This window comes from Corylus avellana, chromosome 5 (assembly GCF_965113065.1).
Source record: "Corylus avellana chromosome 5, dhCorAvel1.hap1.2, whole genome shotgun sequence".
NCBI classification, from domain to species: Eukaryota; Viridiplantae; Streptophyta; class Magnoliopsida; order Fagales; family Betulaceae; genus Corylus; species Corylus avellana.
Window position 1 is genome coordinate 26,825,399 of NC_142494.1, and position 27,738 is coordinate 26,853,136.

General features: G+C 34.7%; 2 protein-coding genes across 3 annotated transcripts; one reads left to right on the top strand and one right to left on the bottom strand.

The window, feature by feature from the left end:
• Positions 1 to 14,568: 14,568 nt before the first annotated feature.
• LOC132182599 (PI-PLC X domain-containing protein At5g67130) lies at positions 14,569 to 27,488 on the bottom strand. The gene is made up of 8 exons (XM_059595888.2): positions 27,221 to 27,488; positions 17,960 to 18,082; positions 17,416 to 17,553; positions 17,213 to 17,311; positions 16,797 to 17,100; positions 15,810 to 16,033; positions 15,632 to 15,718; positions 14,569 to 14,927 (listed from the first exon to the last, which is right to left on the bottom strand). The coding sequence occupies exons 1-8, from the start codon at positions 27,302 to 27,304 to the stop codon at positions 14,895 to 14,897; spliced, it is 1,092 nt and encodes a 363-aa protein (XP_059451871.2). The 5' UTR covers positions 27,305 to 27,488; the 3' UTR covers positions 14,569 to 14,894.
• Positions 22,122 to 25,819, top strand: LOC148585991 (uncharacterized). Of its 2 annotated transcripts, XM_088516911.1 has the most exons (4): positions 22,122 to 22,307; positions 23,611 to 23,777; positions 23,931 to 23,961; positions 25,385 to 25,819. In XM_088516911.1, exons 1-4 carry the CDS (start codon positions 22,191 to 22,193, stop codon positions 25,388 to 25,390), a joined length of 321 nt encoding a protein of 106 aa, XP_088373037.1. In that variant the 5' UTR covers positions 22,122 to 22,190; the 3' UTR covers positions 25,391 to 25,819. The 2 variants fall into 2 exon arrangements, with proteins under 2 accessions (XP_088373037.1, XP_088373038.1); XM_088516912.1 differs by lacking the exons at positions 22,122 to 22,307; positions 23,611 to 23,777; positions 23,931 to 23,961 and adding an exon at positions 24,133 to 24,586.
• Positions 27,489 to 27,738: the final 250 nt, after the last annotated feature.

A 27,738-nucleotide genomic window follows, 5' to 3' on the forward strand; every position in this document is an offset into this window, starting at 1 on the left:
AATATTATTATCCATCAAACTTCCCAACGTTTTTAACTTATCTTTTACAAAGAGAAAGAGAGACTGGGCTTTGTTTGTGCGTGTGTGGGGCCGCCGGGGGTGGGATTTGAGGCGGTTGGAAGGCAGTTAAATTTGGCAGATATTGTAAAATGTCTACACCTAAAAATTCTTTATAATGAATGTTGGTGTTTTCGAGAAAATGATTTTTGTTTTTGTTTTTTTAATGATACTGAAATCACCTCTGCCTAGACAAAGAAGGAATAACCCTGTTATACCTATTATAAGAAAAGAAAATATCTTTCAAAAAAAAAAGAATAAAAGAAAAAGAAAATAGTAAATATAAAGGCTTGTCGAATGTGCCGACGAAAATATTTTTAATGTCTAAGTTAATCCATAAGGAACCCTAGAAGTGAAAGAACGACCGATCTAATCATCAAGAGATTGAATTCATACTTTTATTCAGAAAACTCTCGGTCTACATAGTCTCGTTAAATATAGTATTTTAATTAAGTCGTACATGAATTGCCTATGATGTTTTTTCAATAACGTCCATAGCTTAGGCGGCATTAAATGTCACATGAATGTTAAAGTGTCAAAGTGAATTATGACACTTTTTTATCGGTTCTGAAACATCGCCGGTCGAGTTGGAATTAGAGTTTGACTCAAGTATGAGAGGTTAACTAGTATTTTGTAGGTGCACCCTATCGCTTCGTAGCCACGTGGGTATCGTTATTAGGCTTATTTGGGCCTCGGTTAGCTGGCCCACTTCATTGGGCTAGTGAGCTCAAACCCTAAGAGGTGTGTATGTGTGTTTTTTTGTGTTTTTTTTTTTTTTTCCCTTAGCTTCAGGGAAATGACTTGGGTATTACTATACTTATGAAGCTAGAGAAAGGCCTTAACTAGTGAGTTAAAAAAAAAGGCATATCTAAATGAGGAGGCACATGCAAAACACCCAATTGGAAATTAATTGTAATTACAAAAGAAACTTGATTAGCATGTGAATAAGTGAAGAGAGAGAGAGAGAGAGAGAGAGAGAGAGAGTTGTATATCTACTCTAAAACAGCAGGTTTGAAACCTAGTCTGGCCCTTGTAGCAGTATGATGCTGTGCACTGTGATTCCTACAGAGGCTATGTTCATAGAACTCTGCTGTTGACTTTTTGGACTCTTTTATCTGGTATAAACTCTGAAAGGAAACGAAATTCCATAAGACTCTACTCCAAAAACATAATAATAATAATGATAAATCACTTTTCCGTGCATTCAGGCCTCGGGAATTTTTGTTTAAACGAAAATTTTTGTTCAAGAGTTCGAAAATTGATTCCTGAGTATGTTTGTTCGTGTCTCGGGGCTGCTTTTTTTTTTCATATATAAATATTTGTATAGTGTTTTATATTTTGGAGAGTTTGTTTACTATCTTTAACTTAAAAACAGAAAATAAAATATAAATTTTAAATTAACAGTTATTCAAAAAAATAAAAGTTTAAGCTTCACACGTGGGCTCAAACTTTCTTTTAATAGGTGAGATTCAATATGTGAAATATTTGATTTAAATGGGGGCTGATTTGACATTTGGCTTTGATACCATGTTAAATTACTAGTTATCCCAAAAACTTAAGCCAATAGAAAGATATACATTTAATCACTTAATCATTACTTTAACAATAAAAATCGTTATTTTGATAGAACTTAAAAGAGTAATTTTAAGTCTTTTGTAAATATTTTTTTTATTGTTGATTAATATTTTTATTTTGAAGAGAGAAAAAAGTGTAATCTAATAAAGTTTTCTATTAGTCACATCAATTGACTGAATATGATTGGAGATTTGGAGTTTTCTATTCGTCTAAAACTCTAAAACCTTAATTTTTCCCGAAATATCCTTAACTATAATTATATTAAACATATTGAATTTGTTTTCGAAACATTTTGTCAATGAATATATATGAGACTTATTAAATGTATAGTGTAAACCCAAGTTTTTTTTTTTTTGATATGTTCACACAAAAGAGAGAGGGAGAATTCGAACTGGTGATCGATTTTCAGCCAATTGACATACCCCTTAAAGACAGTATAAACCCAAGTTAAGTTAAAAAGGAGTACCTAATCATCTCTCTTTTTAGCAACATGCAACAACATCAATAAAGATTATTTTTATTTACAAAAAATATATATATATATATATATATATATATATATATATATATATATATATATATATATATATATTATTTTTATTAAACAATTAGAGGAAGAAGAAGAATAGGGATGTATTTACTAATTTAATGGCAAAAAATAACCCTTTTCACACACACCAACTATAGTTGTTTATTGGTGTGTGCGCGATGGATTGACTATCTAAAATAAGTAATAAATACATCCTCACCTTTTTTTCCTCTTTTTTTTTTTTTTTTTTTTTTTCACAACAGTACAATTTATCCCCCAACCCACCAATAACTGGGTCTATGGGTGCCCCCCTTAAAGTTCCTGACACGAGGAAAAGCACATAGAAGAGGTATGCCACACGGGGCAGGCAATTGAAACTTTTAGATATAGCCAAACTTTTTTTTTTTATCAAGTACATTAGAGAAGAACTACAAACAAGAAAAATGGTTGGTGAATCCATTAATATGCTCTAAAACAACCAAAGTAAATAAATAAAAAAAAAAAAATTGTATCTAATGAATGACGCGGCCTTATGAATTGTTGGCACGAACACTAAAAAAAGTGGCCGCCACTTAAGACGGTTAGACAAGGTGTAAGCATGGGCATGACTGTCGCGATACTCCTCAATGCTACTCAAACCTTCAATGCAAAGGACGCAAATAGAGACATGACCTTTGAAATATTCTTTAACCATATACTCGGACGTTGGTAGGAAAAAAAAAAAAAAGGGCTGCAAAAATAGAAAAGTATAGAAAAAAAATAAAATAAAATAAAAACACCACCAACAACTGAGATGGCAAGGACGCGAGGGATGTAGTGACGAGAACAAGGAGACTAGTGATGACGGTGGTGAAGTGTGCATTGGGGGAGGAACTTATTGAAGATGACTGATTGAGTTTTGTCAGAACCAATTTTGAAAGTTATGGCAAATATGGGAAGAGGGGGAAACGTAATGGGTCGCAGGCCGGAGGTGGTAAGGTGGATGTGGAGGGAATGAGGCTGCATTTTTTGACAGATCAAAAATAGATCACTTGAGACAATGGATAAAGTTTCATGAGAGGCGGATAATAAATTACCTGAGATGATAGATAAAGTTTTAAACCTCAAAAGAGGCAAACAAATCTAGACAAAAATGAAAGTTTTGCTCTTGAAGAGAGAAACCCCTTGGGACAACTTCATAAGGAAACGAGGAGGAAAAGGAAGAGGTAAGAAAAGTTTAATTGTCTTGGGCTAGAGTAAGTGTTGAAACATGACAAATAGAGGTAATTTTGTAAATTAATTAACCAAATAGACAACAAATTTCCCTTGAACAAGTGCTTTTTTTTTTTTTTTTGCATTGGGAATCAATCAAAGACAAGGGTTATTGTGAACATACACGATAAATATTACATATAATTGGGCGGCTCCGTACAGTAGGTGTACATGATGATCATCAGTCTAATCAACATGGTATATGATTGTAATGAGACAGCCTTTGTCTTGTAATTTCTGTTTATCTCTTCTACTCTTATTTTGTTTTTTGACTTCTTTTTTTTGAAGCTGATGGCTTGTCTTCAAGTGGCATAAAAGGCAGATTGGATGGTGACTCGAACAATGTGTGGATCCATAAGGAGATCCTTAGAAAGGGATTTGACACAAAAGATGCAGTCCCACTTTCGAATATTTAGAAGTGATGAGCAGATTAATTGCCATTTCTCCCTTCCCCCCAACCCCCACCCCCCACCCCCCTTTTTTTTTAAAAAAAAAAATCAATTCAATTCAATTTAGATCAAGTAATTTAAAAAGCTTCCTCTATTACTGTTGTTTTTGTACTTGACATTTTATTCCAAACTGATCTCGTGAAGAACATGCAAGCCATGAGTCACATGTAAGCTATGCACATTTCTACAAGCCATCGATTGCAAAATGTTGCCATTGATGTGATGTTGGAAGTATATTTTTTACAAAGTATTTACCCTAAGGATTGAAAAACATTTTGTTCATTTTTAAAAATATATGCGAGAATCATAGACGGAAGAATCTCCTTTCCACCTAATTTGATACATGCTGGACGGGATATTGGAGGTTGGGTAATTGCACCACAATATGTAGACATCATTATTGCATGAAAAGTGGCATAAAGGGCTCCCAAAAATGTTAAAAGTATTAAATTAAAATGGATCACACAATTTGGATATATATTGCCGACATACTAAGTTATTGATTCGAGCTATAAACTCCAAAAAAATAAAAAATAAAAAAGAGAGCAAGGCAAAGAGAACAAGAAGATAGGGATATGTGAATGAATGATAGGACTCAAGTGGATGAAGGAGATGCACGGAACTTCAGAAGGGATACATACGGTAGGCCAGAAAAGGTTACTTATAATTAATAAGTGTGGAGAGAGAGAGAGAGAGAGTAGTGTGAAGGGTGAAGAAGGAAGGGAAGGGGCATTTGCAAATTTGCATATAGGGGGAGGGGGCAGAAGAGAGGAGGGGGAATGTCTACCCACACGCACACATGCAGCTGATGCCCTTTGCTTTTGCCTCATTGATATTCATAATAATTATAATAATAAAGTTGCGATGTACATCGAAACATCCAGTAGTTGCACGAGGGCCTCGATTTTGTTCTCTTGTGCTTTTTTCTGCACAACTTAGTCCTTTCCTTCTCCCTTGCATTATTTCCTGTTAATCATTGATCTCTCTCTCTCTCTATATATATGCATACACAAATAAATGTATATATGTGTGGGGCATTTACAAATAAATGCATGTGCAGTTGATTAATTGTCTTTAGCAAAATGCAAATTGCATCAAGCCATAGTGCAAAAGATCCATTTCTCACACCAGTATGAGATACTGTCCCTCCCCTCACTAGGTCAATTCATGTTTCTTTGTCTTCTTTCTAAATCATTTCGTTAAAGTGGATGTCATCTTAGCCCTTGATCATCAACCTCCTACCTTTCTTTTTCCTTTTTTTATCCTCAACCATATAAGGCCGGGAATTTTGCTTTATTTGGGGACCATCTTTTTATCGCTCTCAAAGTTGATGTATCTTTTAAAATTATCATTAAGTCATATCAATTTTGAGAGGATAAAAAGATTATACCAACGTTACTTGTTAAAATTCTCTTCTTTTTTTGTTTTTTTGTTTTTTGTTTTATGTTTTCAAGATAAAAACATTCACAAATAATTAAAGTAGGAATGAATGGTCAATTTGTTTTGGTAGATGTCAAATCTAATTTATAAGTCTAAAAATACACACACAACTAAATAAAAACATGTAAAAGAAAATTTGATAGCCAAGGCACCCTCCTAGCTTGGTCTATACATGGGTCCGCCCCTTCTCACAAAACACTTATAATCACTCAAAATAATTTTTCAAATAGAAAACAAAAAAATATACCACCCAAAAAACATTAATCACTCGCCCAAAGGCCCCAAACCTAGTGAACGTTGACGTTTTTCATAGGTTAGGTTGACTCTATCTCTTTTGTCATGTCCAATAGAAGTAAGATTTTGCCCTCTTTTTCTTAGGTCTCTTCATATTCTTTTTGTTTTCTTGCTTCAAGCCTTGAAGTCTTGAACCAATGTCCACGCGGTGTAATTTTTCTTTTCTTTTCTTTTCTTTTTTTTTTGTTAAGGACGGTGTAATTTTTATTGGCTAGGGTTGGAAGTCTTTTTTGTTTATAAGAAAAAAAATCGTATCTTTCCTAAACAAAATTGCTTCAATTGCTAAGTGACATTGTTGACTTTGCAACTGCAAAGTTGATCTCCAAGAGTAGCTCAATCGGCTGTGAACCACACTTAATGAAATGAAAGTTACTAATTCGACTCTCCCCTCCCACTTTCTTTATGTGAACATGTCAAAAGAAAAAAAAACACTTTATTAGAACCCAATTTCATAAATGCAGGAATCTAAATTTTGTTTAATGAAAATTTGAACTAACCAAAATGTTTATCGGTTATCTGCACCGAGAAGCTAGATCTGAATCTTTAGTAATTTTGTTATCTAAAGAGTTAGCAATTCAAATAGTAAATGTGAGAGAATTTATATGGAGTTTACTTGCCTAAACAAGTGGGCAAGCACCCAATTTTTGCTTGAGCGAGTGGATTTCATATTAACTTTCTTACATTTACTGTTCGAATTACTAAAATTGCTAACAATTCAAACAAAAAAATTGTTAGGAATCTCTATCCCAGAGAAGTTGGTGGTCTCTCCACCTTACCTCTTTCTCTGGGTTGATTGACTCCTACTCACACAAGGTTCGAACCTTTGGATGTGTTCAATTTTGATCAGCTTTTATTTTTATTTGAGTAATGCTATACATACTCTTAGTTTTTTACTCACTCTCATGTAACGCTCATTATTAAATTTGGGATAAATTTTTGATAGTTTGAAAGAACATTGTCTCATTTAAAAATTTATGAGAAACAATAAAACATTATTAATTAGGTGATAATTTAAGAAAATTTCCCCAAGTTTTTAAGGCTGCTTAGTTTTTTAGTATTTGTGGTTAAATGACTGCCTTGGCTTTAAAAAGTATCACAAATGATATACCTGTATTGAGGGTGTGGTCAAATGGTGGCCCAAACTACTCCCCAAGTTTATATTGAAAAAATAAATAGTAAAGTGGAAAATAATTCTTTTTATTTGATAAAATGCATAATATTAATAAGATGCTTTAAGGACTTGTCGCTATTATAGAAGAAGAACCAAACCTACTGCCCTTTAATATTTATGTACCATTACGTGAAAACAGATAAAAATAAAAAAAATAAAAAAAAAAAATTGCAGAGCAAGTGAAAGTAAGTGTAACATTATTTTTTTAAATTTTTTTTTTTTTGACTGTAATATAACGTTAAATAAAAATAATATTTAATTTTTAAAATTATTTATTTTATTTTATTTTATTTTTCAAAAAAGCAAAAAAAAAAAAAAAAAAGCCTTGAAAGGGTTGCCTAAAAGGATTGAATTTATTGAGAATCAGGATTCTTGAGAATAACAATCTCAGTTGCCACATTCAAAAGAAAATAAATAAATACGCAGAACTGTAGTACTATCTCTGCACAAGAAGAGGACCCCTTTCTGGCTTCCCATAAAAGATGTCTATTTCATTGTTTTTTAGTTCTTGACGTCTTTATCCTGCGAGAGAGAGAGAGAAAGCGTAACACATTTGATGATTGAGTGCACGTGTGGTAGGTCTATCCACGAGCACCTGTTTTATTCACAGAATTGATTGATTTGTCGTCCCTTTGCTTTTCTCTCTCTCTTTCTCTGATATTTCTTCGTCCCTTTTCCCTTGTCTCTTTCCTATGACTCACCTCCACTTCTACTACTGGTTAATCGCCATTCTTTTTCTTCTTTTTTTTTTTCAATAAAGTAAAAAATATATTTTAAAAATCAAAAAGGATTTATACACACAACTCAGCTATATATGATCTAGCCATTCTTTTTTTTTTATTTTTTTATTTTTTAAATCTCATTTTAACCTTCCAAAGTAACCTGGAATAGAATGCAAAACCCAGAAGGCATCAGTGCTCACTGACATCCTAACCATGCATACATTAACTGTGAGACAGCGTCATTTCAATGTCTTTCACATTCACTTTGGAGTGACACGCTGATGTAGGCTGTAGCCCCCTCGATTATATATATATATATATATATATATATATATATATATATATAATTTTATTTTTCTAATTATTGCATAGGGAAAGGAGTAAGGAACAGAGGCTTTCACTTTCTGTTCGGGTTTGAACAATACCCATATGTTTATTGGGGCATACCAATTGCATTTAAGGATCCCTCTCCTACCACACAAGCGTGGAAAGTCGGATGTCCATCTCATCTGAGCTCATGCATTAAAAGTTTCCCCTCGAACGATTCACTCAAGTGGCAGCCATAAATATGACAAGGTTAATTTATTTAATTAACTTGATTTAATTTAAATCTATAGTGTCTTGTTTGACAACGTTAATTAGGAGGGGAGGCACATAAATTCATAGACACCGGGCAGGACACGTATGGTATGGAAGTTGAATTTACAGTTTGAGCTTGGTGTCAATCTTGTCTCTTTCAGTTTGAAAAGCACAGAGCCAAATGCAATTGCGAGAGTTGTGTGTAGAAGTGAGATCGTGCACGTACCGGTACATGCACTCACGTCAGAGACTGGTAAGTGGTAACACAGCAATTTGGACGACACCAAAGATTACGCATTCACGGCGTAATAGTTTTTATAATCCTCCATCCCTCCCTCCCTATATTTATTTTCACTGCAGACTCAGAGTACTGCCATTTTGGCAGGGGCGAACTCACGTGTGCTGGTCCATAGATGCTCACTGTTACACGACCCACAGTTATGGCTCTACTTACCTGCCTTGTTCCAATATTAATTCACATGTGCTCTCCTATTTATTCATTTTTCACCCAGGACAGGGATCCCTTGCAACTAGGGATCTCCTCTTACTTCTGAGTTCTGCCATTTTTTTAAGGGGTAAGAGGCATGTGAAACAGGCTTGTCCCAATACTAAAGTCCTACACCAACAGGGTGGTGCAATAGGGTTGATAGTTTTTAGCAAGAAATTAAAGGATAATGATTAAGGAGAATTTGACCTATTCAATTAAATGGGTGAATCAAGTTATGATTGACTTATATTATCTTATATTCATGTATCGACAGGACCCAAACTCGACACACACCATAATAATATGCAATTTTTGACATGATTCGCGAATCCAATACAAAATTAAAGGGTTAAGATTGAAAGGTTTAACTCGTTTAATTAAATTGGTCGAATTAGAGTTAACTTATATAAACTTATAGACAAACCTTGAACCCAACAAGCGAATACAAATTGTCATCCTTAAGTTGTAAAATTTTCTTATTATTATCTTGATCTCCTCCTTTTTAAACTAAAAAAAAAAAAAAAACCGAAGTGTAGTGTTTTTGGATGGATAAACCAAACCAAAGCATAAAATATAGAAAAGACAAAGATTGTCACCATTGCTTAACTTAACATACACCCATCGATATACATGATGAATCTTTATAATATATATGACCCATTAATCCAAGGTCACAGTTGCAATTTTGACTTACTCAACAAGTTGGGCATACCCCAATCATTCAAGGATACATGGAAGCGTAGTGATCAATTTCTATCCTGCCGTCTTTATTGAACCCTCGTCTATCCCTTGAAAGCGGCATACAGGAAATCGATCATTGGCTCATCACTCATCACTCATGACCAAAGACTTCATGCTTCTTTCAATAACCTCTTGACCTTTCTTCTAAATGTGATTCATTATTCCAATTTGTTGCATGCTAGGCGATCGTATGCCATAAACACATACTTTACCAAGTCTTAGCATATATAGTGGTTAAAGCATTCTACGAAATTAATGCTTGATATTTGGACATGATTCCAATAATTAATTATATTCATTTCATTAATTGGGATAAAGGTGATTTAACGTGTTATCAAAGTATAAGTCTTGAATTTGAACTGTCTTGAGTGAGTGTTGTGTCCCACGTTAAGAAAAAAAAAAAAAAAAAGTGAGAAGTTAATGTACTTAAATGGACTCCCCCATTAACTTAACTTTTAGATTAGAATTGTATCCAAATATGTATATTAAGCTATTCTTGGTAGACTTCCTAAGTGATTCTCTCTCCAACAAATTATTATAAAAGTTATAGTCCGCTTGAACGATTATAAGCCCTTAGAGAAAAGTTGCGTTTGGTGGCCCGCAATTGGTACAACTCTTATACGTGTTCATTAGGTTGAGCTTTTTGATTAGAGTGATGTTCAAATATGTATATTAATATGCTTTTGATGGATTCCCTAAGTGAGATCTCTCTCCAACATAAAACTCTTTAAAACCACTTAAAATTTTGAGATAAGTGACAACTAAAAACTCCATTCTTCATCGTTTTAGCAATCCAATAAATTAAGGCAGCTATATATTCATGAATTTGCTTCTTTGGAACTCATATATAATATATATATATATATATATATATATATATATATATATATATATATATATCCTTACCAGAATGGTAAGCAAATGAGAAAGATTAATTAGAATTAATGAAATGAGGTAGCTAGCTAGCATGAGGGGTTTGCCCAAAGTGTGTGGTTCCAACCAACATTTGGCAAAAGATTCTCAGCTTTTGGTTGGATCCAGTAGTAGTGCAGAAGCTGAAGAACCCCCACCCCATGTGTGAAGGTCCCCATTGCCTTTTGTTTGATGCTCCAGTGCTTGTCTTTGCTCTTGTTTCTTTCATTCTCACTTTGTATATTTAAATCTTCCTCCCCTTCCATCCAGCCCACATTAGGTAACCTCATGTTACAAAGGGGTACCAAAACCCATGTGATCCGGTGCCTGCTTGGCCACAATGCGGGTGGAACTTAATCTATTGTGGGGCTCCCTCTTTTGCAGCAAACAACAATAGCAACTATGTCCATATATACTGCACGTTACCCCCTCGTGGCCATTTCGTAATCATCCTTCGTACCACAGCTAACAATTGACAAGTACCAGACACTTTGTGAGTGACTCAGTGAAAACCAAGTTTTTTCTGCTCTTTCAATTTCAATTTCAATTTCAATCCCCCCTCATCGATCTTCTTATCCATCCAAAATTTATCAACTTTTCATATAGGAATATCAAGGCACACCATCTCTCTCTCTCGCAGACACACATGCATGATTTATATAATATATATGTTTAAAAAATGCACCAATAACATGAAGCCCATTATTCTCGATCGCACAAAGCAACATGAAGAGCATGTTGGTAGGGAAAGTAATATTTGGTTAGTCATGTAGATCTGATATAAATAATCTAATTAATGCTAATTAATTAAGAGTACTATAATCAGAATATATTTACATTTTTCTATTGGTAGCATGTGTTAGATACCTCCTAATCTACCTACTCACATGCTTCAATTCAGATCGATGATCATATATATACATGGGAAAATTATTATGCCACTTAGCACGACTTACTGGGTACTGTGTAATTAGTCAATAGTCAAGAGTCTGAAACCACGGGACCTAATTTTTTGACTAAGTTTGGAGCATCAACTTTTTGACTGCAGCTCTTGTGTCCTGGTTCATGATCCGTGACTCATGAGTGCGTCTATATTCATCTAGTCGGTGAAGACAGACAGTGATATATCGATCCATATCATTTCTATATGATTGGATTACAACACAGCGGCGGCTTAAAGAAGTTTTTATCATGCATCCACCACATGAATGCCGCTACTTTTTTCTCTCTAATTTATGGTGTGAAGAATCTTTTAGACCAAATCAGAAATCTTTAGGCCTCCTCCTCGATTAGATACTGCTTTTCTTGCAACAACGTGGAAATACTGCTTCTGATTGAACTGATTTAACTAAATCGATAAAATAATTTATGAAAAATAGATAATAAATATTTTATTTTTTTTTATCATATATAAGCCATGCGGTGAAAGAATAATGAGTAATATTAATAGGGCCTCCCTGACCTAAGATTTTTCTTTCATATTAAAGCCTGGCAAGTTGGCAACCTCCCTCATGCTTTAAGATGCTGCCTCAATAACTAGTAAAACACCTAATTCCAAAAACGTACAGCATTGTTTTGCTTCTTGAGTTCCACCATACAAATTAAATAGGAAGAAAAATAAATCATTCTGATTGATTAAGATTACATATTTATATTATGGTGATGTAGATGATCACGCGACCAACTTCAGATCACGAGTGCTTGCAAAAGAGTTGGAGAGTAAGCTTAGAGATTTGTTTTTTCCCCTACGACCATAGCCACTATAAAAAAAATGTAGTACTAGTAATGTGTGTATTGTTTATTATTTTTCACCACATTACCATTTAGTAACGTGTCACTTTACTCATGTTACTAAATGGTAACGTGTCAAATTTGACACGTTACTAATTCGAAAACTGGAAAAAAAAAATAATAATAATAATAAAAATTCGAAAACTTTAGTAACATGTCAAATTTGACACGTTACTAATTCGAAAACTGAAAAAATAAAATAAAATAAAATTTTTTTAAAATTTTTTAAAAAAATCTCGAAAACTTTAGTAACGTGTCAAAGTTGACACGTTACTAAATGGTAACGTGTCAAATTTGACATGTTACTATTTCGAAAACTGAAAAAAAATAAAAATTAAAAAATTAAAAATTAAAAATTAAAAAATTAAAAAAAAAAAATCGAAAACTTTAGTAACGTGTCAAAGTTACTAAAGTTTGACACGTTACTAAATGGTAACGTGTCAAATTTGACATGCTATTAGCCAGCATTGCAAACATGCGCCAGTTGTTTCCTTCTTTTTTTTTTCTCTTTTTCTTTCTTCTTCCCTCTTTTTTCTTCCTCCCTGCCGCACTTTTTCTTTCTTCTTCTCTTTTTCCCTCTTTTGCTCTCACGCCCAATATATACCCCCATTGGCACCTCCCTCTTCTCTCAAATGGGAAGAAGAAAAAGAAAAAGAGAAGAGCAAGAGAAGAGAAGATAAGAAGAAAATGAAAAAGAGAATAAATTTTTTTTTGCTTTGCTGCTGGGTTAGGGTGTTTGAAATTTTTCTGGGTCTGATTTTCTGGTTGGTTTGGTTCGATTTTTTAGGTTGAATCCACTTGGGGAACGGACATCGTATACTCTAATGGGTAATTTTTCTGATTTTTATGGTTAATTTTTCTGATCATTTTATCTCTTTCAAATTAATTAATTATTTGCAACTTGTTTAGTTTCTTTTCTTAATTACATGAGCATTGTTGACCCAAGACACTATAGAGGAGTAAAGCAGAGACCGTGGGAGAAATGGGCAGCCGAGATTTGAGACCAGCAGAAAGCAGCAAGAGTCTGGCTTGGAATCATAGTAAAGGCTTTGAAATTCTTTTTAATAAAAAACACAAAACTTGCAAGCCTAAGAGCACTACTCGTACAAATTTCGGAAATAAATTTGAAAAAAAAAAACTATTATTTTTACTAATTTTTTAAACTTTAGTAATGTGCCAATTTGACATGTTACTAATCGAAATTTAGTAACATCCAAATTAGTAACACGCCACACATGTTATTAACATTTAGTAATGTGTCAAGCCTATTGACACGTTACTAATGTGTCGTTATTAATCAGAAGATTTTTTGTAGTGAGCTAGGTGTCGTTTTTTGATAGGTTGCAATACTGACCAAGTGTGACCTTTAAGTTGCGTCCTGTAGCTAATGAAGTACACTTTCAGCTAAATATTGCCTGTTGGGAGGTACGTACACTCCTAACGGATTAATGACACTGAATTTCTTATTTCCTAGTAAGTTACGATTGTTACCAAATTAATGACAGGTTAAGGGTATCACCTAATTCCTTGCTAGGAATAACGAGACATTTGGAATGTTGGAAGGGTAAGATCATATATGTCGTGCTTCCCTTAGTAATATGAGTAGCTAGCTAATAGGCTTGCTCGGCCTACTAGAGTTCGGAATTTAGGCCCACCACCCGACCCAAGTTTACACTTTACATTCTCATATGGAGATTGGTCGGGTTACATTGCAATAACAATTGTAATAATGCAAAATAGAATTACTACAACAAAGTAATAGTCCTAAATAACAACCCCAAATGACGTGTATATAAATATGTTGCTGCCAGCTGCAACAATCACTATATATATATAATCGGAATAAGTAGATATTGTTTTGTGTGCACTGCACGTGCATTCATGCAAGCACCTCATCCAATTGTTTTTTAAGGTGGACTAGGGGAGGATTACCTGTTGCGTAGCTTATTATTATCCTTTTATTCTTTTCTGATAAACAAACCAAAGCACAGGTATCTTAGATTCTTAAGACCGTCCTTCTTGGGCAGTTTAACTTTGACTGCCAATAATATTGAAAGATTAATTATAGCATTAATGCATTGAATTATCACTGGACGCATCTGGCTTATATGATGTTATTTTACAGATCCCGCTTACATGCTGTATGCTGTAGTTTAATTAATGATTAAGATTAAATTTTACAAAATCTCTTTTCATTTTCTCTCTCTTATTAAAAGCTTTTAAAAGTAAGTTAATTTTAAAATTCAATATTGATCGTTGATTAAATTACATTATACATACTGTTATTAAAATAACAATATTAAAATAACAGCATGTAAGCTAGATCCCACAATATTAAATAAATAAAGAACTTTGATAAAACTACATACCAACACCTATAATTAGTAAAATTAAAAATAATGATATGTTGCAAGAGCAATCCCGAGTTGGATCCATGTACCCAACATTATGCATGGGCTACTATGGATCCCCATGGGCCAATTTTCATTCCAAGCTGGCCCAAGACATAATAACTATACCCATATATGGAAAGAGTTAACATTCACATGAAAAAAACTAGGAAAAAAAAAAAATCTAAGAAATTTTCAAACGTATAGTAAACAGTTGAATGGGATTTGAAACATGAACAATGATTGCTACCTTTTGCCCTATCTGCATTTTGTGTATCATCCAAGACTCCAAGTTACTTTTGTTACTTTATTTGCTTCCTGTAAATAATTTCTTACATTTTTTAGGTCACAAAGTAGAGTTGATATTTCATTGCTGCTTTGAAATTGAATAATTTATTTCTTTATTTTTTACAATTATATAGGATTGAATATTGTGTTGCGCTGCGTAATTGGGGTAGGGGATAGGTTTTACTGTATGAAGTGTTAATTTTCAGGGAGTGCCAAGCTCATGGAGTGCAAGCTCCTGAAGATGATCCAGGCTGCAAAATAAAGGAAATCAAAATGGTTAGAATTTCCCCCCATGAGGATTAAAGTTAGGAAAATGTTTGGGGTATTTAATTTCTTTACAAATCAGTGCAAAAGTCTATATAGTACTGTTACGTCAGCCACAATCAAACTTAATTATTTAGTAGCTGAGGTGGTAAGTGTCACGTAGGTTTACAAACTGACGTGGTAGTTCACGTGATATTGTTATGTCAGCCACAATTAAATTTAATTATTTAGCGGCTAGTGTTGTAAATGCCAAGTGGATTAGCACTTCAATTTGTAAGAAACTTGTACTACCTCTATCAATGAATAATTTTATTCTTTACCCTCATTTTATCACACCACACACACTAGTTGACATGGCATGAGTTAAATGGACACTTAAAAAAACGAAAATTTCTATCTTTATTTAGCTTATGCCACGTCAGGTATCTGTGGTGTGATAAAATGGGTGCCAGCTCTATGTTCTATCTCAAAAGTCCAACATAAAAAGTTGCCAATCTGATGGGCTCTCAACAAGAAGTAGGGTTTAGCCTGTGTGCGGACGACCCAAACCATTGCAAAACTATTTTCATGGGCCAAGCTGGGCTGCTCTCAGGACAGCCCGGCCTATGGTAAAAAAAAAAAGATACGTTAAAACATTTTTTTTTTTTTTTAAAAAAAAAAAGTAGTAAAAATGGCAAATAGTAGATCATACCACACATGCATGGACATCATCACAACCACACAAGAGCTCCCCATTGAGAGTGTCGACGGCTTGAAATGATCCACCTCCCTCACTCCTCTGCATTAAATTACCAAAAATAAAAAATAAAATAAAATAATGCTCCTGCTAAAATAGAATGAATGAAACAAGGGTGGGAATTTAAAGGTACCTTGTAAAAATCGACGGCGACAAAGTTAGCCCACCGGTTGCCGGCAGCACCAAAACAAGTATGGAGCATGTTGATGAGATCCGCCGAGTTTTGTTCACATGCTGTTATCTTAAAGGGAATGGATGCAAAATAATTCACCAACACCAAAGACTTGGTTTTGTCATTAAGGGGTGATGATTCTGCCCTGTTCGGACACTTTCCCCCCTGCATTCCACCATCTCCATCTGCAAATTTTAGGTTTCGGAATAAGTAAAAGGCACATTCATTAATTAAAAAAAAAAAAAAAAAAATTAGGGACTTTTGGGTCATACCCAATTATTCGAATGTATAGACTTTACACGGCAACCATTTATTACTTATAAAATGGACCTTTTAATGTGAGTTCAATAAATGAATTAGGGTATTATTTGAGGGGTATTATTGTCTTTTTTAATTTTTGAGAAGACAAAAATGTTATTTTAATATAACTAACTAAATATTTCTAGATTCTAATTCTCAGAAGGGTAGCTCAATCGGTTAGGATCATGTTTCATTAAGAGGGGGCTACTAGTTCAAATCTTCATCCCCCTCTTGTGCGAAAATGTAAAATAAATAAATGAATTAGGATCCTCACCAACCAACTAGAGAAAGAAATTTGAACCCCACTTATTTTGGGTAGCTTGAGATGCGAAACTTACCTATTCTAATAGAAAGGTCTTGCAGTCTCTTTGTATGTGTAATTCAAACACCCTAGTTATAGGGGACCCTAATACAATTCATGTACATTAAATAATTCAATAAGTACTAGAGATGGAGCAAGACCGACCCAAGCCCCTCTCCTCAAAAGAAAAAAAGGAAGTTTAAAAAATCCTTTAATATAGTTAATTAGCTAGGGTCTTATTTATTTATTTTTAAAACTTTCTTATGATGATCTGCATTAGAAAAATTACATGACGATGCAAGAAGATAAAAATAAATTACAAAAAATAAATAATGAACGCTTCTTACACTGATTTTCAACCATGTAGTTCCACTGGTATGCAATGCCTTCACTTTGTTCTTTAGACCTAATCGAAGTGAAAACAAGTAGCCTTTGGTTATTAGCAACCATGTCCGTGACAAGTGGCCAATCTTGACCATTTTTGGGCATGTTCGTCACCGGAAACCAGAATTTCATCAACCCGGCATCGGTGAAGACCTTTGTCAGTCCATTGGGGGCTTGAACATAGTCTTCTAAGATCAATGTGACGATTTCTGCTGGGTTTGTTGATAAAAAAGCTTCAATTTCCTTTAGTGTGTCTATAGCCGGTTCCTATTATATATACGCCATATCACATAGAATATTCTGTTATCTAATTGCAAGAATATATGTGATGCCACTTTTTAGTTCAATAAGTTATTTAGTGGGGATAAAATGCACGTACAAATGCAGTTAAGTCGTAGCATTTTCCTCCGAAAGAATGGCACAACCATACATCTCCCTCAAAATCATACGTGTCGAGCATTAAGCTGCGAACTCCATTCTGCAGATGAAGAATGTGCTTGTTTGGCAGTTTCAAAGGTAAATCAACAAGAAAAAAAGAAGAAGATTTGCACAAAATATCAGCACTTGCATAAGAGATCGTACGTTTAGTTGTTGAGTGACATTATCTTCTTGATTTGTAACGGTACCCCGAGGAAGCCCCGTGTGAGATGGCTCTCCTTCGATTGCATAAGCATTATGGGTTGTCAAGAACGCATATTTATTGAAGGGAAGAGAGTTATTCTGTTCACAAGAAAAAAGGAATTTGAGAGAAAGTAGTCTTAATTATTTGCTAGCTACTCACAAATAATTTTCATGTTATATAACAAGAAAAGAAAGTCAAAAAGTAAAATTTTCATGTTCATTGATTGGATAGAAAGTAAAAAGTTGCGAAGAAAAAATTGATGAACAGTCCTACCCAATGGATCCTTTCATAATATTAGCCAAGAATCTTTTTACCCTTTACCCCAGAAGCCAAGGAAGGTGTATTTTAATTCACTATATATGTGGGAAGGATAAATGGAGAAGATAAGGATTTGAGAGGCTATTAAATCAAAACTTTGTTGGGTTGAAAAATTCTAATAAGATGACGCGTGTGTGTGTGTGTGTGAGAGAGAGAGAGAGAGAGAGAGAAAAAGGATTAGATTACCAGGAGCTTGAATGGGTTTGTAGTGGTTGATCTAACACATCTAGAGCCTGAAAATCCTTGAGGGCAAGAGAAACAATAGAGTCCAGCTTGGCAATCTCCATCTGATGAGCATGGATCAAGTAGCTACACACACTACAAGAAAGATACTCATCAGGGGCGACTTATTAGGGGCGACTCAAAAGTCGCCCCTAATACTCAACTATTAGGGGCGACTTTCAAAGTCGCCCCTAATAGTTCCGTATTAGCGTCCACCTCGAAGTAGACGCTAATAATGGGTCGAAAAGTTGACTATTAGCGTCCACTTTACAGTGGACGCTAATAAGTCGACCCTAATATACGCGCGGGAATTATCCTAGGGGCGGGAAAAATTTAAGCGGCGAAAAAAAAACTTTTAGGGTCGACAATAGTCGACCCTAATACTTAACCAATAGCGTCCACTTAAGTGGACGCTGAAAGATGGAAAAAAAATAAAAAAAGAAAAAAAAATCACATAAAAGCTCAATAGGGTCGACTTTGAGAGTCGACCCTAATAGTTAGGCATTAGGGTCGACTTTTGTCAACCCTAAAGAGTGCGTAGAAGAATTAAAAAAAAAATTAAAAAAATAAATTTGATGACCAATAGCGTCCACTAAGAGTGGACGCTATTGACCTATTATTAGGGTCGACTTTGAGAGTCGACCCTAATAGTTAGGCATTAGGGTCGACTTTTTGTCGACCCTAAAGAGTGCGTAGAAGAATTAAAAAAAATTAAAAAAATAAATTTGATGACCAATAGCGTCCACTAAGAGTGGACGCTATTGACCTATTATTAGGGTCGACTTTGAGAGTCGACCCTAAAGAGTGCGTAGAAGAATTAAAAAAAAATAAAAAAAATAAATTTGATGACCAATAGCGTCCACTAAGAGTGGACGCTATTGACCTATTATTAGGGTCGACTTTGAGAGTCGACCCTAATAGTTAGGCATTAGGGTCGACAAAAGTCGACCCTAAAGAGTGCGTAGAAGAATTAAAAAAAATTAAAAAAATAAATTTGATGACCAATAGCGTCCACTAAGAGTGGACGCTATTGACCTATTATTAGGGTCGACTTTGAGAGTCGACCCTAATAGTTAGGCATTAGGGTCGACTTTTGTCGACCCTAAAGAGTGCGTAGAAGAATTAAAAAAAAATTAAAAAAAATAAATTTGATCACCAATAGCGTCCACTAAAAGTGGACGCTATTGACCTCTTATTAGGGTCGACTTTGAGAGTCGACCCTAATAGTTAGGCATTAGAGTCGACAAAAGTCGACCCTAAAGAGTGCGTAGAAGAATTAAAAAAAATTAAAAAAATAACTTTGATGACCAATAGCGTCCACTAAGAGTGGACGCTATTGACCTCTTATTAGGGTCGACTTTGAGAGTCGACCCTAATAGTTAGGCATTAGGGTCGACAAAAGTCGACCCTAAAGAGTGCGTAGAAGAATTAAAAAAAAATTTTAAAAAAAAATTTGATGACCAATAGCGTCCACTACGAATGGACGCTATTGACCTATTATTAGGGTCGACTCTCAAAGTCGACCCTAAAGAGTGCGTAGAAGAATTAAAAAAATATTAAAAAAAAATTTGATGACCAATAGCGTCCACTACGAATGGACGCTATTGACCTATTATTAGGGTCGACTCTCAAAGTCGACCCTAAAGATTGCGTAGAAAAATAAATAAAAAAATAAAAAAATAAAATTTAAGCTAATAATTAATTATAAGATAAATATCACATTAATGATCTTTTATACTAAAAATTTATTAAATTTAAATTTGTTGTTAATATTTTAATAATAAAAACATATTTAATATTTGACTCATCCAACATATAATTTGATGCAATATCTCCTTCCATTAGGATTTGGCGTTAAAATGTTATTTCCCAAAAATTTACCTCCGATAATATGTCATTATTTATTTTATATAAATTATTGGATATTCGATCGATCGTGATAGGATCAAATGATCGATCAAACTTCAAACAAATTAAAGGTTCGTTCACACATCCGTTAGGTCCTACTGCATTTGTTCGATTGATCATGATAGGATCAAATGGTTGATCAAACTTTAAACAATTGAAATTGAAGGTTTGATCGAATATCCAATCAATCATAATGAATTAGTTCGATTGATCGTGATAAGATCAAATGATTGAAACAATTGAAAGTGAATTAATTCGATTGATCGTGATAGGATCAAATGATCGATCAAACATCGATCCTACTGAATTAATTTGATTGATCGTGATAGGATCAAATGATCAATCAAATATTCGATCGATCCTAATGAATTAGTTCGATTGATCGTGATAGGATCAAATAATCGATCAAACATCCGATCGATCATAATGAATTAGTTCGATTAATTGTGATAAGATCAAATGATTGAAACAATTGAAAGTGAATTAATTCGATTGATCGTGATAGGATCAAATGATCGATCAAACATCGATCCTACTGAATTAATTTGATTGATCGTGATAGGATCAAATGATCAATCAAATATTCGATCGATCCTAATGAATTAGTTCGATTGATCGTGATAGGATCAAATAATCGATCAAACATCCGATCGATCATAATGAATTAGTTCGATTAATTGTGATAAGATCAAATGATTGAAACAATTGAAAGTGAATTAATTCGATTGATCGTGATAGGATCAAATGATCGATCAAACATCGATCCTACTGAATTAATTTGATTGATCGTGATAGGATCAAATGATCAATCAAATATTCGATCGATCCTAATGAATTAGTTCGATTGATCGTGATAGGATCAAATAATCGATCAAACATCCGATCGATCATAATGAATTAGTTCGATTGATCGTGATAGGATCAAATGTTTAATCGAACATCCGATCAATCCTAGTGAATTAGTTTGATTTATTGTGATAGGATCAAATGATCAATCAAACTTGAAAAAAAATTGATGGTTTGATCGAACATATGATCGATCCTAGTGAATTAGTTTGATTGATCGTGAAACTGGATACAATTGAAGGTTCAATCGAACATGTGCATCTTACATGTTCAATAAATACATGTAATTTTTATAGATGAGGTTAAAAAAAAAAAAATTTCAACCCAATTTGGAGAAATTTTTTGTCTATATATATATATATATGTGTGTGTGTGTGTGTGTGTGTGTGTGTGAGAAAACTACAAAATGATGTATATATATTAACAAATAAAAAATAGAAAAATAGGAAACTTTACTAATTATGACCCAAAAAATTAATTTTTTTTTTTCAATCAATTTTGACTTAAAAAAAAATTAATAAGCTAATATAATTGTTTTAATAAGTTCAAATAAAAAAAAATTAAAATGTAGACAATCAGCGTCAACATTATAGGTTGACGCTGATAGTATCTGATATAAAAATATGTTAGTTTGGTACAAATTAGAAGGCGGGATCCATTGGCGCGGCGGGTGAAATTTTTGGAAAATTTTTTTTTGTATCTCCCCCTTTTTTCTTCTTCGCCTCTCTAACCCATTCTTCTCATCTTATCCCCCTTCTACAGTTCTGCACAATACTAGGAGAGAGAGATAGAGAGAGACACACACACACACGAGAGAGAGACGGTGACGGCTCTGTCCCTCGATCTGGAGCCACCGGCGGCAGACGAGAGAGCAGCGTTTGCGGTCGCCGGAGCCGAGAGACTGGAAAATGCAAGCCAGGCACTCGTCTGGCAGTTCGGAGATGTAGTCGGTGCCTCCATCGACGATCCACTCGAAGTCTTCAACATCGTCTGTGTGCATCGGGGAGATCAGGGCCGTTGATTTGGCCTTGGACCGATGGCTTTGAATGCTTTCGCGGCGGCTGGAGATTGCAGCCGTCGAAGTTGACTGGCCCATCCAGGGCGAGTAGAGAAACAGACGGGCGAGCTATGCGTCCTCAGCCTTTCGTATTTCTTATCCTGGGCACCACCGCAAAGGAGCTTCGAGCCACTCAAGAGCCAGCCTCTCAATCTCCGTCTTCCTTGCAATTTTCAGAAACGGACTTGAAATCAGATTTCATTTGGCTTTTGTTGAGTTCTGTTCGTACAATTGCTATTTTTTATTCCTTTAGAATAAAAAAGTTCTTTTTTTATTCCTTTTACTACGTCGTTGATTGTACTCGTATGCTTTCGCTTAGAAATTGGAATATATCTCAGCTATGTTGTGCAATAGCTTTTGTGATTGATAGTATTCCAGATAGAAATGGGGATGTATCTCAGTGCCCCCAAAACTGAAAAAGCATCACAAGATGGGGAGAATGACAGACTTAGATATGGGTTGTCATCAATGCAAGGGTGGCGTGCAACCATGGAAGATGCTGTGAGTAGTCTGTGTATTGTTATTGTTTCAACTTGTTTTGGTTTTCACACGTTTGCATTTTTTGTATCCCATAAAATTTTTCTGTCAATATGAAATCATTATTATGCCCACTGCTTCTTTATATAGCATTCACATTTTCTGTCCTTGGGTATACTTTGAACTTCAAACTAGACACCCCCAACCCTTATCACTCGAGGGAAATTGGTTTTAGATTCTTAATTTACTAACTAGCATTTAATAACTTCTTGGTATGACTTTTTATTCACTTGGATTGAGGAATGTTATAAAATAACTATATGTGGCATATACCTGATTGGATTTGATGACATGCGCTTAGTCATAATTGGATTTGGCCAATTATGACTAAGAGCATGTCTAAATGGCTCGACAAAGTAATAATGCTCTAACACAATAGAATTATTTTAAAATATTGTCATTATATTTATGTTGAGAAACCTACCTTATCTATAAAGAGTGAAGCTCCTATAAAAACTATAACTTTATACAATAAGCGGTGTTATCCATTGAGAACTTGCCAATAAGATAGTCATGGAGGTATTCTATTTGGAGTCACATACATATATTTGCTCTTGTAGTTCCATGTTGTTGTATCTAATATTATCATTTTGAGTGTATGCATCTCATAAACAAAGGAGAAATAATGATGGAAGAAATACTTCGACAAAAAGAAATAATTATCGAAGAAATGAGTATAAAGAATAGGAATTAGAGCCTCCTACATTTTCTTCTAATTCTTTACTACAAAAATAGTAAAGTTGTACCTATAGTTATAAAATCACATTTGAATGTCCAATATATTGTAAACCATTGTCAGATTCAACGACCGAATGCCCTAAGCTCAAGTTTTCTATGGTCCTTGTCATCTTTTTTCTTTTTTGTCTTTTTCTTTTGTTGGTCAAGACATAAGCTCATGGCATACTTTTCTTTTCTTTCTTGTGTAGGTCTAGGCCATCACATGCAACTAGTAGCATCTAGGAAATTTTGCTGTTACAAACTTCTAAAACATGATTACTAATCTTTAGTAGTGAGAAGGATCTTATGAGTACTTAGGATTCACAACAAAATAGAGTTTGGAAGTAAAATTAGGGATCTATGGGGCTGTTTACACGGTTATTAGAATTGTTGTTTAGAGAGCAAAACAGTTTGCAATAACAGAGAAAATAAAGTAGAGTGCATTAGAAGAGAAATAAGAAGAGAGAGGAAGAAGTTTGCAATCTGACTCATTAAACTACTTTTGGAATTGTTGTTATCCCCTGCCTTCTGCAATTCTGCACAATACCAGGAGAGAGAGCTAGAGCGAGAGAGAGAGAGATCGACACAAGAGAGAGAGAGAGAGAGAGTGACGGACAAACGGAGATTGACAGATGAGACCGCGAGAGAGAGAGATGTGATTCAAAGTTGCAGACACAACCATGTATTTTCTCCCTCTAGTTGCAGAGGCATAGCCAGGTTCTCTCTCATTCGGTCCTCTTTCTCGTTCTCCTCTCTCTCTCTCTCTCTATATTTTGTTTTCTTAGGTTTTATTCAATTTTTTTACTTTAATCACAGACCTGATATATATCTCTTTGTCTCTCTCACTAATGAACATTTGTCTTTCTCTAGTTGCCGAGCAAGGAAGAAAGAAGAGCTTCAGGTAAATTTTCTTCCCCTTCGTCTTCTCTCTTTTCGTAACTGTCCGAAATTCTCTCTCGTCGGAACCCTGTTTTCTCATGCTTTGGTTAATTTCCAATCTTGATGCATATTTCTGAAGTTTACACTTCATGTTGGCATACCTATGGATGATTTGAGAGTATTTTGCTAATTTGAGGATTATTGGGTCAACGCTAATGGTGGGTGTTGTTTTGATTTTGGGATAATTTCTTGATTTGATTTTGTGTGTTTCTTGATATGGGATTTTATTTTGGGGACCCTATTCATAAATGTTCTTAATCATTTATATGGAATTTGAGGATTATTGGGTCAACGCTAATGGTGGGTGTTGTTTTGATTTTTGGATAATTTCTTGATTTGATTTTGTGTGTTTCTTGATATGGGATTTTATTTTGGGTGCCATTTGAACTACATCTTATTGGAGATGTTTTGTGGTGAAAACATCTCATCTTGGGACTCCTGTGGGGCATTGTGCCAATTTGAATAACCTTCCTCTTGGGACTCCTGTGGCGCAAACAGAATTCAAAAGCAGAAAAATCTCATCTTCACCAACCAGAGACTCTGCATTTCTCTATTAATGGTTTCCTGTGTGCTTCCCATATCAAATGGTACGTATGCAACCTTTAACATCTCCTCAGTTCTCCAAAAACCCATCTTCTTTCTAATCTTAAAAATTCATTCACTCGGCTTTCATGTAATAGCAGCAAAATCCCCATCCAAAAGCATTTTGTTTTCCTCATAAAACTGAGAGAATTTGATGGTTGTCAACAGCTTAGCATAATTCCAGCTACATTAATATTTCTACTCTTGGAGTTGGAGTTAAATGTGTGTTTCAAAACTATAAAAGACATTTGTGATAAAGATTATATTTTTAGCATACCCATCTGTCAAAATGTTTAGCATTCCCTATGAAGCCCAGAAAAAAGATGGAAGTTTGGTATACCCACCTCCTCAGCCATCTCTCTCTTCATTCTCTGCTCCTTATTACAATACCAACTATGAGAAAGAAGCAACCCCAACATCATCTTTTAGCAGAATCAGTCCAGTACTTCTTTTGCTTATAGTAATTCTAGCAGTAATCTTCTTCATCTATGGTCTTCTCCATTTACTTGTAAGATTTTTCTTGATATGGGATTGATTTTTATGTAGTAGTATATTTTCTTGAGGGAACTTCATCAATTAATGAAGATCATGTTATGTAGGGCCTGTAACTTTTCTAGTCCAGCAAAAAGTTAACTATGAAATCAAGGCATAAAGAAGTTATTAATAGTATTCCTTTGAATTTAAATGCTATTGTATGTTTCCCTTTTCTCAGAAATAATATACTTTAATATATGAATAGCAGTGCTACTTATTCTTAAATTTGATGTGTGATTTGTGAAACATGTGATACTATGGTTTTGTAGTTTTAAAATGCTTACTTAATCGGGCTGCTATTGCTGGTTTGGGCGTATCGGCTGTTAGTGATGATGATGATGATGCTGAGCACAATGATCATCCAGTTCTATCAGCTGCTTCTCTTGCTGCTGCTGCAAGAAGCACTTTGCGTCCACCTTCCTTGCAGACCCTTCTTGAGGATGTGCCTGACTCAGCAGCTGTTCCTCACACTTCTTCCTCTGGGGGTGATTCTGATGGAAAAAGCAGATGTGAGCTCAGCAGTTTTTATTTTATTCAGTTATAGTATTTCTGTTATTGCTAGTTCTCTTACAGTCATATTTTTATTTAAAGCGAATAGTCTTGGAGATTGCTTGAAGAAGTTGACTATGAACTTACACTTTGATGTTGGAAGAGAAATATTACATATTCCCACCTTCAGCTTTTCTAGCTTTTTAGCAAGTTTATCATCATTGCAGTTAACACGTGGTGATGACTTGATATGCTTTGCCCTGCCCCAATATCCATTTCCACAAACAGAACAAAGATCATAAAATTCAACCAAAAAATGTCTATCTCCAGAACCCAAAGCTGAGTTCATGTTGATAATTGGAAAATATTACATTTCTTTGGAATGATTTAAAGTCTTTCAGAACTAAAAAAGTTGGTGAATTATGTAAATTAATATTTGTTGCCATAAAGGAACTAGAGCCACAAAGTAGTACTCCAATAGAGAGATAAGAAAAGTGTCATTTTGCTACAAGGTAAATCTTAACAATGATAATAGTATGCTTTAATGTTCCCTGGTTCTGCGATCGATCGCACTTGGAGTGCGATCGATCGCAATTTTCCGAAAACCTACTGATGCTGCGATCGATCGCACTTGGAGTGCGATCGATCCCAAAATTTCGAAAACCTACTGATGTTGCGATCGATCGCACAAAAGTTTGCGATCGATCGCAGTTTTTTTTTTTTTTTTTTTTTTTTTTTTTTTTTATATGACTATTAGGGTCGACAAATGTGGACCCTAATGGTCTCCAAATTTTGAAAACCTACTGATGTTGCGATCGATCGCACAAAAGTTTGCGATCGATCGCAGTTTTTTTTTTTTATTTTTTTTTTTTTATATGACTATTAGGGTCGACAAATGTGGACCCTAATGGTCTCCAAATTTTGAAAACCTACTGATGTTGCGATCGATCGCACACTTGTGTGAGATCGATCGCAGTTTTTTTTTTAGGACCATTAGGGTCGACAAATGTGGACCCTAATGGTCAACTAATCAGCGTCCACTTCAAAGTGGACGCTGATAGTCAATTTTTTTTTAATATTTTTGGACCATTAGCGTCCACAAAAGTGGACGCTAATGGTTTAACTATCAGCGTCCACTTTTATTTGGACGCTAATAGTTATTATTATTATTTTTTTAAAAGGGCCATTAGGGTCCATAAAGTCGACCCTAATGGTTAACTAAAAGTGGACGCTATTGCTTGACTATTAGGGTCGACTTTCGCTTCCGTTTACATCATCTTTAGGGTCCAAACATTGCGACTTTTAGGGGCGATAAAGTGGACGCTAAAAGTGATCATTAGGGTCGACTTTTAAGTGGACCCTGATAATCAGACATTTGATCATTAGGGTCGGACTATTAGGGTCGACACTTTTAGGGTCGAAAAGTGGACGCTGTTGCCAACAGCGTCCACTTTAGGGTCTTTAGGGGCGACTTAAAGTCGCCCCTAAAGACCTAATTTCTTGTAGTGACATTGAAACTAGTGGTCAGGAGCTTCACAGTTACAGCTAAAAACCATAAGAAAAGTATATATATATGGTAATATATATGACCCAAAAAATTCAAAGGACAAACGAACTTTGCATTCTCCATTGGAGCAAGCTGTGGCAACGCTGAAAAACACTGAAGCTGTGATCAAAAGGAAGTTCTGCCGAAGACCCATTTGCCAGAAGTAGAAAAATGCTCTAATAATACAAAGGTATGCCGTATGCGTATATGATGATGTCCCTTGACAGAACAACAACAAAATAATATGGGTTTCCTCAGCTTAGGCTGAGAAATCAAAGGAAATTCGACTAAACTTTCATGAGGAACAGACAGAAAGGTACTTGCAGCATAGAAAATGCCCACAAACAAGAAAAAAGGGGGGGGGTGGGGTGTGGTTGGGCTGGGGTTCGCTATCCAACCAAGAAAAAGGCATTTTGTGCAAGTAAATTTGAAGGTGATGTTTGATGACCCTTTTTAATTAGTAATTTTGAAGGGACTTCAAAAAAAAAAAAAAAAAAAAAAATTAAACTGAAGCTTGGCAATGTGTTAGCGGGTTGATTGACTTAACCATTAATAATTACTAGCTTTGACTTTTAGAGCTTTTTTTTT

Excerpts from the sequence above, each read along its gene's own strand:
- LOC148585991 (XM_088516911.1), top strand. The coding sequence starts at position 22,191 with ATGGGGATGTATCTCAGTGCCCCCAAAACTGAAAAAGCATCACAAGAT. Across the intron at positions 22,308-23,610 it reads GTGCAACCATGGAAGATGCT|GAGAGAGAGCTAGAGCGAGA; the intron begins GTGAGTAGTCTG and ends GCACAATACCAG. Across the intron at positions 23,778-23,930 it reads AGTTGCAGAGGCATAGCCAG|TTGCCGAGCAAGGAAGAAAG; the intron begins GTTCTCTCTCAT and ends GTCTTTCTCTAG.
- LOC132182599 (XM_059595888.2), bottom strand. The coding sequence starts at position 27,304 with ATGGGTCTTCGGCAGAACTTCCTTTTGATCACAGCTTCAGTGTTTTTC. Across the intron at positions 18,083-27,220 it reads GCTCCAATGGAGAATGCAAA|CTACTTGATCCATGCTCATC; the intron begins GTTCGTTTGTCC and ends TAGTGTGTGTAG. Across the intron at positions 16,034-16,796 it reads CTACATGGTTGAAAATCAGT|ATGGAGATGGTGGAATGCAG; the intron begins GTAAGAAGCGTT and ends TAAAATTTGCAG.